The sequence below is a fragment of the Salvelinus sp. IW2-2015 genome, linkage group LG19, assembly GCF_002910315.2.
Source record: "Salvelinus sp. IW2-2015 linkage group LG19, ASM291031v2, whole genome shotgun sequence".
Taxonomy (NCBI): domain Eukaryota; kingdom Metazoa; phylum Chordata; class Actinopteri; order Salmoniformes; family Salmonidae; genus Salvelinus; species Salvelinus sp. IW2-2015.
The window spans coordinates 22210011-22224634 of NC_036859.1; the positions used below are offsets into that span (position 1 = coordinate 22210011).

The window sequence follows — 14624 nt, forward strand, 5'->3', positions numbered from 1 at the left end:
TCAATTCTCAATTAAGCCAACGTGTTACCGGCGCCATTACACAATCCAACGGAGAGCAGCACTTGTCAGACCCAATTTGCTTCCAGGGCTCAGTGAGTTGTGAAACCAACGCAAGCCGCCCAACCAGGCCGAGGTTTGGGGCTGGTTTTACAGTGTCGCCTTTCATCACATTCCTCCCAGTGATCTGTGAAATGACTGGTGTGTTGGAAGAGGGGCAGAGGGACCTCAGGACCCATTAATGGTTTTCGTCCTTATACAGTGTGTGTGTGAGACAATTGTGCAGTTAAGCAGGAGTACACACACGTTATGACGAGCACAGTGAAGAATACCAAGAGTCCTATTCTGGTGTTTTAAGCTCAAGCTGGCTACAGACACCAAACATCAGGTGTTGACATTTATCCTATGTTACTGTTTGTTATAGGTTCATTATTGTTTTACCACAGTATATTGCAATACCTCGTGACAACCTGGAGTCAGTGACATGTTTTTTCAATTAAGGCAGACAGAATTATGTTTTCAAAAGCAGCGCTGTCCATGTTATATTTGGATAAGGACAGAGTATAGATAGCCATGACTTGGGCCTAATCTTTGGTCTTTCCCGCAGTATGCTGTTCTGTTTTTAACATAACTACTTCCGGCAGTAATTGTGTTGTTCATTATTTAGTGCATCATTTCTGCTTGCTAGACATTTTTATTTAATTAATGACTAATTAAGACATGCCATTATTGTCACGCCAGCTCACGCTCTTCCTCCCGCTGGCACTCAAGGGCGCCAGGATCCCCAGCATTACGCACTCAAGCCACCATTAGTACGCACACCTGCCATCCCCCTGTCACGCGCATCAGCGATCATTGGACTCACGTGGACTCAATTACTTGTGTCATTACCTTCCCTATATCTGTCTGTTCCCAAGCTCTGTTCCCTGCTTTGGGATTAATTGTCTCATGTCTGTGTTACCCGTGTTCCAACGCTGTTCCTGTCTTGTTTCCTTGTCTGTTCCCGAATAAATGTCTGACTACCTGCTTCTCCTGTCCGGCGTTGGCCCTTACAGAATCGCGAAGCCATGACACAAAGCATCGGGGAGTACTGGTGTTCCGGTTGGTGGTGACGTCGGTCCTGGGTCGCCGCCAATGGAACTGGGGGTGCCTAGCCAGCTCGTCGGGCTTCAACGCCCTAGCTGGCTCGAGAGGTTTCCTTCCGCCCATCCCACGTCGGGCCTCAGCCGGATCGTCAGGTCTTGTTCGCCCAGCCGGCTCGTTAGACTGTTCCGTCTCCGACGGATCATCGGGCTTTCACACGCGGCGCGATCGACAGGCGTTCATGCCTCAGCCTTGACGTCAGGCTCCTATGCCTCAGCCGGCTGGCCAGGAAACTATTACAAAAACTATTACGGACTACAAAGGGAAACCCAGACGTGAGCTGCCAGTGACGCGAACAAACCACATGAGCTAAATGCCTTTTATGCTCGCTTCGAGGCAAGCAACACTGAAGCATGCATGAGAGCACCAGCTGTTCTGGATGACTGTGTGATAATGCTCTCGGTAGTCTTCACTGACATTTTCTACCTCTCCCTGACTGAGTGTGTAATACCTACATGTTTCAAGCAGACCACCATAGTCCCTGTGCTCAAGCAAGCGAAGGTAACCTGCCTTAATGATTTCCCACCTGGACAAAAGGAACACCTACGTATGTGAGAATGCTGTTCATTAACTACAGCTCAACGTTCAACACCATAGTGCCGACGAAGCTCAAAACTAAGCTAAGGACCCTGGGACTAAACACCTCCTTCTGAAACTGGATCCTGGACTTCCTGACGGCCCGCCCCCAGGTGGTAAGGGTAGGCAACAACACGTTTGCCACGCTAATCCTCAACACTGGGGCCCCTCAGAGGTGTGTACTTTGTCCGCTCCTGTACTACCTTTTCACCCACGATTGCGTGGCCAAACACAACTCTAACACCATCATTCAGTTTGCTGACGACACAACAGTGGTAGGCCTGATCACCGACAATGACGACACAGCCTATGGGAGGTCAGAGAACTGGCAGTGTGGTGCCAGGACATAAACCTCTCGCTCAATGTGAGCAAGACAAAGGAGCTGATCGTGGACTACAGGAAAAGGCTGGCCGAACAGGCCACCATTAACATCAATGGGGCTGTAGTGGAGCGGGTCAAGAGTGTCCACATCACCAACAAACTATCATGGTCCAAACACACCAAGACAGTCGTTTAGAGGTCAGGACAACACATTTTCCCCCTCAGGAGACTAAAAAGATTTGTCATGGGTCCCCAGATCCTCAAAAAGTTCTACAGTTGCACCATCGAGAGCATCCTGACCGGTTGCATCACTGCCTGGTATGGCAACTGCTAGGCATCTGACCATAATGCGCTACAGAGGGTAATGTGTATGGCCCAGTACATCACTGGGGCCAAGCTTCCTGCCATCCAGGACCTATATACTAGGCAGTGTCCGAGGAAAGCCCGTTAAAATGGTCAGAATCTCCAGTCACCCAAGTCGTAGACTATTTTCTCTGCTACCGCACGGCAAGCGGTACTGGAGCGCCAAGTCTATGACCAAAATGCTCCGTAACTGCTTCTACCACCAAGCCATAAGACTACTGAACAATTAATCAAATGGCCACCAGACTATTACATTGATCCCCCCTCTATTTGTTTTGTACACTGTAGCTACTCACTGTTTATTATCTATGCATTGTCACTTCACCCCTACCTACATGTACAAATTACCTCTAACCTGTACACCCGCACACTGACTTGGTACCGGTACCCCCTGTATATGGCCTCGTTATTGTCATGTTATTGTGTTACTTTTTAATATTTTTTATGTTTTACTTTAGTTATTTGGTCAATATCTTCTTGAACTGTACTGTTGGTTAAGGGCTTGTAAGTAAGCATTTCACGGTAAGGTCTACACTTGTTTTATTTGGCGAATGTAACAAATAAAGTTTGATTTAATTTAATTTTTAAAGCTTAAGCATGATATCCAGGTTGTGTGAGTGTCTGTCAGACTCTGACGTTGTGTCCCTATGGAATGCACTACTTGATCAAAATAAGTGCACTATATAGGGAATAGGGTGGCGCGAGATTTACACCCTCTCCCACGGATTTTCAAGGGCCAGCGAGAGCTCACCGGACGCCGCCGGAACCACGACGCTTTCCAGGGCTTGGGCCCCTCTCGGAGCAAACCCATTCCAGGGTGCCCTGCCCTTCACAAAGAAAAGATAACTCTCCCGGGATCGGTCGCGTTGCTATTTGGGACACAGCCTCAAGTTTCCGTCAGGCTCTTCCTCTGTGGGTCAGTTAGTGTTGGGTTTGATGGCAGCCCCTTTGCTGCAGCCATCACAGAGAATCCCATCATTGCATGACCCAACACAACACAAAATCACTCACACACTTTCATGAACTCACAACATACTGTACATGTGAGTTACTGAGAATACATTCTCTGTAAAAAAAATAGGCCAAGAGATTTGAAAGATATTGAATGATATATATTCAAGCAAAAAACAACTATTAGTGTAAGTGAAATTATTGTTAGATTGTTGTGTTCATTTATAAAACATGTAAATGGACTTGAAACAGAAAATAACATCTGAAATAACTGCACTTGTAAACAGCAACATTGACTATTGGAATATTTTATTAATATGTAGAAAATGTATTAAAAAATTTACTATACAGTACATGTTTTTAAGTCAAACTAGAACTAATCTGATCAGTAATATCCAAGATTATACAACACAATCCAGATACTAATCAAAGTAGCTTTTCCACGGTCTCAACCTTCCTCAACATTCTTCATGGGATCTTAAGCCAAACAGGTAAAGTACACCTTTTAACATTCCTTGGGGCTCTTTTCAGCTATACAACAGTGTTGCATCAATTGAAAAATTAATAACATAGCTGTGTCTAGTAGTCATACATACCACAATATAAATAAATGACAGGAAAATATTCCACACACTTACTATAAGCCTGATTAAATGACACAACAGAGGAACAGATTGTGGGTTTGAGTTGTGAGCCAGTGCGAGTTGTTGTTCCAGTAAATTGGGAAGCTGTGATTGGTTAAGTAACGGGGAAATATGGAACATTCTGAAGCACTAGATGAGCTGCTACCATCTGTTATGCAAATGAATAATAGAGTAAAGTCTGCCCTCAACATTGTTAGAAAAATGCAGTCTTAATTTCACTCCCATCCTTACACAGGAAAAATCTTGAAACCTCTCTCAGATATAAATACAAAGATCTGCTGTATGTGTTCCAGATAAAACAGAGACGCTTCACAGTATCTCATCTGTTCAAATAGAAGAGCAGACCACAGCTTCTCATACAAGTCACCGCTCATAAATCCTTTAAGGTCGAGATGCTAACTTGGCCTCAGGCTATCACATTCAAAACCCTAACTGCATCCCACATGGCACACTATTCTGTATATAGTGCACTACTTTTGACCCTGGTCAGGGAATAGGGTACCATTTGGGATGTAGGTCCAATCTGACTATTGTCCTGATCCTTCTACATCAGCTACTGGGTAGAGAGGGCAACAACATTAATTTAGAATGCCTACTAACAGAGTAACAGCAATGTTATTCCTACAGCATATCAAATCTATATTTCTGAGCACTAAGCACTAATGATTCTAGGGCAATGTAATCAAAGATACTGGTAAACAAACCAAGGTATCTAAATGCCGTTGTTTCCAATGGGAGCAAATTAAGCACTGTGGCAGAACAAGCAAGGACGTGGGCAGAGCCAAGCACGAGCTAGTGAGATCCTACTGGTGCTTTTTAGCATGTATTTGCATATTTCTGTTAGGGAACGCCTTCTCTGTGAAGTACGTGTGTGCAATAACTCAATTCGCCCTTGTACTCCTACTAACAACACATTATTTGCACTCTGTTCGTAACAGATTCTAGTTTTGGGAACAGAAAACTGTACTGAGAGCAATGTTAATTAGCAGAATGTCGGCAAGGTTTCTTCTAGATCAATTTTCTCCCACATCTCGCCACTGGACTTCCTCTCATCATTATATTTGATGGTGAGTGGAAATTGTAAAACAATGCTTCAGATTAATGCATCTTGTGAGACATCTAGCTCCTTCTTCTGTCGGTGATATAATCATCCTAAAGTGATGAGATAATTCACCCATAATCTGCATGATGTTTTATACAGCCATGCAATTGTCCGTCATTTAATTTACATAGGATCTGTGATAAACTGTGACTAAAGCATTAGTCTTTTCTGTGAGGTTGATTATGTGCAGTCCTATTATCAGAACCATAGAAATGGAATCACAACGGTGTGTGTTAGACCCATTCTAGTGATTATATTTCTAAGATCAGAACTATTCCTTCTCCTTTATGATGAAAGTGATGGCATGGGAGCAATAGTAGGACAGATCGAGTTGGCCCTAAGGGGAAATACATTTTTCCCCCCAAAATGTAAGAATTAACCACATTCTTCCCGAGTGGAGCAGCGGACTAAGACACTGCATTTCAGTGCTAGAGGTGTCACTACAAACCCTGGTTTGATCCTGGGCTGTATCACAACCAGCTGTGATTGAGAGTCCCATAGGGCAGCGCACAATTGGCTCAGCGTCCTCCGGGTTAGGGTTTGGCCTAACCCGGAAATAAGAATTTGTTCTTAACTGACTTGCCTAGTTAAATAAAATAAAAACATCTATACAGTTCCAGTCAAAAGTTTGGACACACCTACTCATTCAAGGGTTTTTCTTTATTTTTTACTATTTTCTACATTGTAAGATAATAGTGAAGACAGCAAAACTATGAAATAACACATATGGAATCATTAAATAACCAAAAAAAGTGTTCAACAAATCAAAATATATATTATATTTATATTCTTCAAAGTAGGCACTCTTTGCCTTGATGACAGCTTTGCACACGCTTGGCATTATCTCAACCAGTATCATGAAGTAGTCACCTGGAAAGCATTTCAATTAAAAGGTGTGCCTTGTTAAAAGTTAATTTGTGGATTTTCTTTCCTTCTTAATGCGTTTGAGTCAATCAGTTGTGTTGTGACAAGGTAGGGGTGGTATACAGAAGATGTTTCTATTTGGTAAAAGACGAAGTCAATATTATTGCAGGAACAGCTTAAATAAGCAAAGAGACGACAGTCCATCATTACTTTAAGACATGAAGTTCAATCAATCCGGAAAATGACAAGAACTTTGAAAGTTTCTTCAAGTGTAGTCGCAAAAACCATCAAGCGCTATGATAAAACTGGCTCTCATGAGGACCACCACAGGAAAGGTAGACCCAGAGTTACCTCTGCTGCAGAGGATAAGTTAATTAGAGTAACCAGCCTCAGAAATTGCAGCCCAAATAAGTGCTTCACAGAGTTCAAGCAACAGACACATCTCAACATCAACTGTTCAGAGGAAACTGTGTTAATCAGGCCTTCATGGTCGAATTGCTGAAAAGTAACCACTAGTAAAGGACACCAAAAAGAAGAAGAGACTTGATTGGGCCAAGAAACACCAGCAATGGACATTAGACCGGTGGAAATCTGTCCTTTGGTCTTTGTGAGACGCAGAGTAGGTGAACGGATGCTCTCTGCATGTGTGTTTCCCACCATGAAGCATGAAGCATGGAGGATGAGGTGTGATGGTGTGGGTGTGCTTTGCTGTGACACTGTCAGTGATTTATTTAGAATTCAAGGCACACATAACCAGCATGGCTACCACAGCATTCTGCAGTGATACACCATCCCATTTGGTTTGCACTTAGTGTGACTATAATTTGTTTTTCAACAGGACAATGACCCAACACACCTCCATGCTGTTTAAGGGCTACTTGACCAAGAAGGAGAGTGATGGAGTGCTACATCAGATGACCTGGCCTCCACAATCACCCAACCTCTACCCAATTGAGATGGTTTGGGATGAGTTGGACCACAGAGTGAAGGAAAAGCAGCAAACAAGTGCTCATTAGACGTGGGAACTCCTTCAAGACTGTTGGAAAAGCATTCCAAGTGAAGATAGTTGAGAGAATGCCAAAAGTGTGCAAAGGTGTAATCCATGCTAAGGGTGGCTACTTTGAAGTATCTCAAATAATTTTTTGGTTACTACATGATTCCGTATGTGTATTTTTTTTAGTTTTGATGTCTTCACTATTATTCTATAATGTAAAAAATAGGATAAATAAAGAAAACCCTGGAATGAGTGGGTGTGTCCAAACTTTTGAATGGTACTGTCTATTATTCTGCTTCACAGTTGCTGTCTAGTAGAGGTCTGACAATGCCTGGTAGAGGTATACTTTATTTACACGGTTCGGTTTCCACAGTTTATGGAATTAGTACCAGCTTCACAAATACTCCTGTCACGTACACTACATGGCCAAAAGTATATGGACACTTGCTTGTCAAACATCTCGTTCCAAAATCATGGGCATTAATATGAAGTTGGTCCCCCTTTGCTGCTATAACAGCCTTCATTCTTCTGTGAAGGCTTTCCATTAGATGTCGGAACATTGCTGCAGGGACTTGCTTCCATTCAGCCACAATAGCATTACTGAAGTCGGGCACTGATGTTGGTCGATTAGGCCTTGTTCGCAGTCGGCGTTCAAATTCATCCCGAAGGTTTGAGGTCAGGGCTCTGTGCAGTTGCAGTCAAGTTCTTCCACAACAATCTCGACAAACCATTTCTGTATGGACCTGAAATCATGCTGAAACAGAAAAGGGCCTTCCCCAAACTGTTGCCACAAAGTTCGGAGCAGAGAATTGTCTAGAATGTCATTGCATCCTGTGGCGTTAAGATTTCCCTTTACTGGAATTAAAGGGCCTAGCCTGAACCATGAAAAACAGCCCCAGATCATTATTTCTCCTCCACCAAACTTTACAGTTGTCACTATGCAGTCGGACAGGGAACGTTCTCCTGGCATCTGCCAAACCCAGAATTGTCCGTCGGACTACCAGATGGTGAAGCCTAATTTATCACTCCATAGAACGCGTTTCCACTGCTCCAGAGTCCAATGGTGGCGAACTGTACACCACTCCAGCCGACACTTGGCATTGCGCATGGTGATCTTGGGCTTGTGTGCGGCTGCTCGGCCATGGAAACCCATTTCATGAAGCTGTGCTGAAGCTGTGCTGACGTCGCTTCCAGAGGCAGTTTGGAACTTGATAGTGTGTTGCAACTGAGGTTGAACAATTTTTACACGCTTTGCGCTTCAGCACTCGGCGGTCCTGTTCTGTAAGCTTGTATGGCCTACCACTTTGCAGCTGAGCAGTTATTGCTCCTAGACGTTTCCACTTCACAATAACAGCACTTACAGTTGACCGGGGCAGCTGTAGCAAGGCAGAAATTTGACGAACTGACTTGTTGGTGCCAAGTTGAAAGTCACTGAGATCTTCAGTACGGGACATTGTACAGCCAATGTTTGTCTATGGAGATTGCATGGCGGTGTGCTCGATTGTATACACCTGTCAGCAATGGGTGTGGCTGAAGTAGCTGAATCCACTAATTTGAAGGGGTGTCCACATACTTTTGACAATTTTGTGCATGTGCAAAGTGTTGTCCTGATTTGTAAAGGCATGATTAAACAACGTTATATTCAGCATATTGAGATTCTATTACCTTTCTTACAGACAATACATTTTTTGTGGGTTTTATTTTCCTCCTCAGTATCCCTCAATCTGTTTATATTCTTTAGCACTCAGCATTCTCTCAGCCATCATTGATTACATGCATTTGCACTTGAGGTTCCCTTCAATAGTTAGATGTGCTTTTACATCGCAAGCCTAACACAAGATAACAGTATCTTACTACTCTAACACCGTTCGATCAAAATTCTAGTTCTTTGTAGATATTCTCTCTTTAGGCTCCCCTTGAACCATATCAAAACAGGTAAGGGTATTTAGTCACTGCATTTGAAATATAACTTTTCCAGCTCAGACCTCAACTTGAATTCTTGGCAGAGATTCTGGGGGTTTAAATAGTGACAACAAGCTTAATGTGTGTGCACATTGCACACAGCCCTGCTAAACCAGGGGTGTGAAGGAAAAGGTTAAGTTACTGAAAGGAATCATAACATAAATAAGAACTACAGTATACCTGTCCTACAGCTTGGAATAGGCCTGCAACAACTTCTGGATAATCTTCTGGATAATCAGAACACTTCACTTGACCAAGCTTGAGGCTTTGCAAAATAAGACTGTGTCATTCTGATTGATTGATTGACAATTCATTAATTTCAGATTTCTGTAAAAGAGAGCAGGAGTCAGTAAGCATTTGGATTACAATTCGGGCACACCAGCGTTTGACAAAAGTGATATCTCTTATGTTACATACATTCCATCTGTTATCTACAGAGCTTCATCACTCTCATTCCTTGCAAAAAGTGCCATGAGGCAAAGTTAGTCTAAGTAGTTAATAAATAAGTACACATCCTATTCTAGTGAAAAAGAAAACACAATGTCTTGCTCTGGGAGATGCATTGCATTAACAGATCTGAAACAGTCACTTGACAAGCAGAATTCAGAGGAGAATTTCTACATTTAAATTCAAAATTAAATCAAAATCAAATCACATTTTATTTGTTACATGCGCTGAATACAAAGGGTGTGGAATTTACCGTGAAATGCTTGCTTTACGAGCCCTTCCCAACGATGCAGATTCTGATGACACGTTTGTTATTACCATGAAGATGTTGATCATGATTGTTAGCATGCAGTAGGCTCACCCCTTTTCAAAACAAGTCTGTGTTAACAACTATGGTTAGAACAATAGGGGAAGTAGTATCAGCGTTTCTTAATGCTTCTATATTACTCTGCATCTACAAGGGTAAATACTGAAATATGTCTCCTCCTCCTAATTCTTATATGGATATATTAGTACCAGTAGTCTATAGGATGGACAATCACCATTGTTTCAAGTCATCAAGTCTAAAGGACAATGAACGACATAAAATGTACAAAATGATTATGACCCACTGTGTGGTTGTTACAGTTTGTAGAGATTGGGTGAGGGTATTTAAGCCATATCTGAATGAAAATATTAGTCAATTAGTCAATAAAAACAACTAAGGAGAACAACACAATTAAACGATTTGATGAAAAGTATTGGATAAGTAGGATTACAGTGTATCCATCAGATGTACATGGAGGACATGAGGGGTTCTCTACAGCAGGCCAAGTGTTACTTGCACTGGTGGCATAACATAGTTAAACATTAAATACGGGTGAGACAGGAGGATTGTATAATGTACAGGACGACTATCGAACACCAACATACAGTAAATGAGCTTATCAATTTCAAATCATTCACTAAAATACTGACAAAGAACTAATGTTCAAAAAGTAACCATGAGAATTGTTGCTGGGCCTAAAACCGAGGATCACAGAAACATCTGCTAAGGTGATGATGAGGTTACAAAGAAAGAGAGCTCTGTCGACAGCGCATTTTCTCTTCAGCAAATCTTTGGTTTCATGTCAGAACTATTAGCACCATCAATGCAAGTAACATAGTGTGGAAACATTTGAGAGCGCTACCTCCTATACAGGATCTTCACACAGCTTTGTATTTGTTTGTGGAGTTGGAATTTCCTCATGGAGAATACCGTATGTGAATATTGGTCAACAATGTTATATATTGAGTTATGCAGGGCAGTGTAAAGACAAGTATTGAATGACAATGGTCATACTATGTATTACCTCAGCGTAAATAACTTGCTCACTGTTATTTTCTTCCTAAATGGGGCACTGGAGTCTAGGCCTATACATTTCAAGTTGAGCAGCTATTGTTTGGTGATCCTGTTTCTTCCATTCCAACCAGGGTGTGGATTTGGGATTTTATTGTACATTCAAAAGCAAATTGGACAAATGGACATAAATAAATAAATCAATAGCTGATGTTGAATCCACTGCTACAGACTGGTGTGTAGCTTGGTGAATGCTGATTGGCTCATTATGAGTGCCAATGTTTTGTCAATGTCCAATGAATTGCTCCATGCAGGCATTTGACTATGAAACTCATGGAGGGTTGCTATTTCAATAAAAATATCAATAACAAGGCATCAAATTATATCATGTAATAAATTAACTTTGTTACAATATCAGTTATAAAAATAGAGATATCTTACTTGTTTACGGGCATATAGAATTTTGTTAAAATTACTTTTTTTAAATGGGGAAAATAATCCTAGCTCTCATGTACTTATATTGTATAGATAGAGAGAAGTTCATGACAGCTACTCTGAGTTCATCTCTTCACCTTCCAGGACAGGGCAAATAACTAAACACAAAAATCTTATGGTTTACCTCCCTATTTTAGCAAATAGATAGCCTTAAAATCCAGACTGAATGGATTGTGAAACAAACATGAAACAGAGCTGAATTCAGTCTGCATATCCAGGCTAGCTAACAGAACCATTGTCATTCAAATTTTGTATAAATTGCATAGCTCCTCCTTTTGTCTTTCAGCCTTATGTAAAAGTAGGAACAGCAAGCTGGATTGGGGTTGAGGGGTAAGGTGTAGGGGTTTATTCTGGAGGAGTGGACCTCCTTCGCTTGCCACTGATGCTGCGGTAGTTGAACGGCCTCATTTTCATCTCCACAAAGGGGACAGAGAACTCATGGCCCTTCCAGTGGTACCAGTTGATACCCTGTATAGGATGAAGAGAGGACAATGTAGGATCAAGAGAGAACAGTGTTTGGAAACAGAGATATCTGATATGACACAACATGGTTTTCTTAGAATATGTACAGTGCACTTCTTTATCAAGGATGTGCGTACGGCCACAAACTTTACTATATGACTTATACAGTATGTCTCATCTGGATATTGTCCTCAATGTTCAGTTCACTACTAATTCAAATGTGACATGCTCAGCTGTCTCCTGTCTTTTCAGCTGTCTCCTGTCTCCTCAGCGGTCTCCTGTTTCCTCAGCTGACTCAGACCAACCTTAGTGGTATTTCTAATATTGCCCATTGTGCTGTTCAGAAAAATGTGTAAACATTTTCAATGCTATTTGTGGTTTGATCTCACTATGGTCATTGTAGACCATAACTCAATTAGTGGATAAAAATAATGCAGACATTCTTATCTTACCTACAGTACAATGCACAGGTAACTGCCAAAATAAAGGAAACACTTGATTAAATGAGGGATACAAAGTATATTGAAAGCAGGTGCTTCCACACAGGTGTGGTTCCTGAGTTTAATGAAACAATTAACATCCCATCATGCTTAGGGTCATGTATAAATAAGTCCAGTTGCCCATTATTTTGGCTACCATGGCTAGAAGAGATCTCAGTGACTTTGACAGAAGATTCTCAAAGGAGTATAGGGGGTTTAAAGGGTGTGTGTGTGTGTGTGTGGGCGTGTGTGTCTCAGTCACTAGATCTCAATTGAGCACCGGTGGGAGATTCTGGAGCGGCCCTTGAAACAGCGTTTTCCACCACCATCCATAAACACCAAATTATGGAATTTCTTATGCAAGAATGGTGTTGCATCCCTCCAATAGAGTTCCAGACACTTGTAGAATCTATGCCAAAGCACATTGAAGCTGTTCTGGCAGCTCGTGGTGGCCCAACGCCCTATTAAGATACTTTATTTACATTTACATTTAAGTCATTTAGCAGACGCTCTTATCCAGAGCGACTTACAAGTTGGTGCATTCACCTTATGATTGTCCGAGTGGTAACAACCACTTTACAAAAAGTGCTCTAACTCATAAGGGGGGGGGGGGGTAGAAGGATTACTTTATCCTATCCTAGGTATATGTTGGTGTTTCCTTTATTTTGGTAGTTACCTGTAGCTAGTTCCTCTTGTTATGTCTGAGATCATTTCATGTCATCAAAAGGTTAAAGATATTGGAAACTGCTGATCTGTGTAATGTTGCAAGGCTTCTGTAGTAGTCTCATCAAAAGCTCTTTACAAGACTCTTACTTGTAACAAATATCACACTGTTGGGAAAGCAGTAAGAGATTTAAAGTTTTCTTTACGTCTTTAATGGAAATGACTGGGAATCTCACAGTGTGGCCTTTAATGCCAGTCATCACAGTGGTAAGCTGAGGCAGCTGTTCAGTCCCACTGCTCAGTCCCAGTGCGGATGATAACAGGGACACCAACCTGACTGTGTCTCGACTCGCCGTATTTCCCGTTCAGGTTGGCCCGATGGCAGTTTTTGTACCACCAGGCTCCTTTGTAGGACAGAGCACAGTTGGTCACGGCAATGTCATTGTCTCTGTCCTTGGTGGAGAAGGGACGGCCTTGGTGATAGCTCAGCGAGTCCCCTGTGACAGGGAATGAAAATGAATTGAACTGACGGAACCAGCACATGACATGGGTACGTACACTGGCAGTCTGAAGCGTATAATACTATAGGGCTGGAGCCAAGTGTTGAGGGATGGGAGATAAGATAAGTACAACACGTTTCCTCAAGAAACCATAAAGAAGATGGAGGAAAACGGCTTTTATTGTTCAGTGGGGCGGCAGGTAGCCTAGTGGTTAGAGTGTTGGGCCAGTAACCGAAAGGTTGCTAGATCGAATCCCCGAGCTGACAAGGTCTGTTCTGAATCTGTTGTTCTGCCCCTGAACAAGGCAGTTAACCTACTGTTCCTAGGCCATCATTGTAAATAAGAATTTATTCTTAACTGACTTGCCTGGTAAAATAAAAACATGTCTTGGCTGTTAGAGGTCATATATGTTCAATAGATCAGTTGATTGGTCTTAAATCAGCACCACATAGAGTAGAGTGTACATAAATGCTCACCAGCTGTGCCATTGTACTCTCCTATCCTGAGTTTGTACAGATTCCTGGCGTCTCCAATGGCGAACTTGTCATAGCTGGCGTAGACAGACTCCTGGCCATCCTTCATGTCGATCCGGAGCTCATAGCGACCTTGAGCTGAGAGCTTCTGTATGTTGTCCAAACCTGAAAAAGAAGTGACAATAAAAACACACAAATATTATACATACATACAGTACCAGTCAAAAGTTTGGACACACCTACTCATTCAAGGGTTTTTCTTTATTTTTACTATTTTCTACATTGTAGAATAATAGTGAAGACATCAAAACTATGAAATAACACATATGGAATCATGTAGTAAGCAAAAAAGTGTTAAACAAATCAAATATATATTATATTTGAGATTCTTCAAAGTAGCAATCCTTTGCCTTGATGACAGATTTGCACACTCTTGGCATTCTCTCAACCAGCTTCACCTGGAATGCTTTTCCAACAGTCTTGAAGGAGTTCCCACATACACTGAGCACTTGTCGGCGGCTTTTCCATCACACTGCGGTCTTCACTATTATACTACAATGTAGAAAATAGTAAAATAAAGAAAAACCCTTGAATTAATAAGTGTGTCCAAAAATTTGACTGATACTGTGTATACACACTATATATACAAAAGTATGTGGACACCCCTTCAAATTAGTGGATTTGTCCATTTCAGCCATACTGTTGCTGACAGGTGTATAAAATCGGGCACACAGCGATGTAATATCCATAGACAAACATTGGTAGTAGAACGGCCAGTACTGAAGAGCTCAGTGACATTCAATGTGGCACTGTCATAGGATGCCACCTTTCCAACAAGGCAGTTTGTCAAATGTCTGCCCTGTTAGAGCT

The 14624-nt window shown here is 41.9% G+C and overlaps 1 protein-coding gene across 1 annotated transcript in view; it reads right to left on the reverse strand.

The window, feature by feature from the left end:
- Window positions 1-3643: 3643 nt before the first annotated feature.
- LOC111979751 (tenascin-R-like) overlaps window positions 3644-14624 on the reverse strand; it is a 178943-nt gene continuing 167962 nt past the window's right edge. The window contains 3 exon segments of the mRNA XM_070449031.1: window positions 3644-11645; window positions 13115-13278; window positions 13758-13919. Of these exon segments, the coding sequence (XP_070305132.1) occupies window positions 11523-11645; window positions 13115-13278; window positions 13758-13919 (449 nt within the window). The 3' untranslated portion in view covers window positions 3644-11522.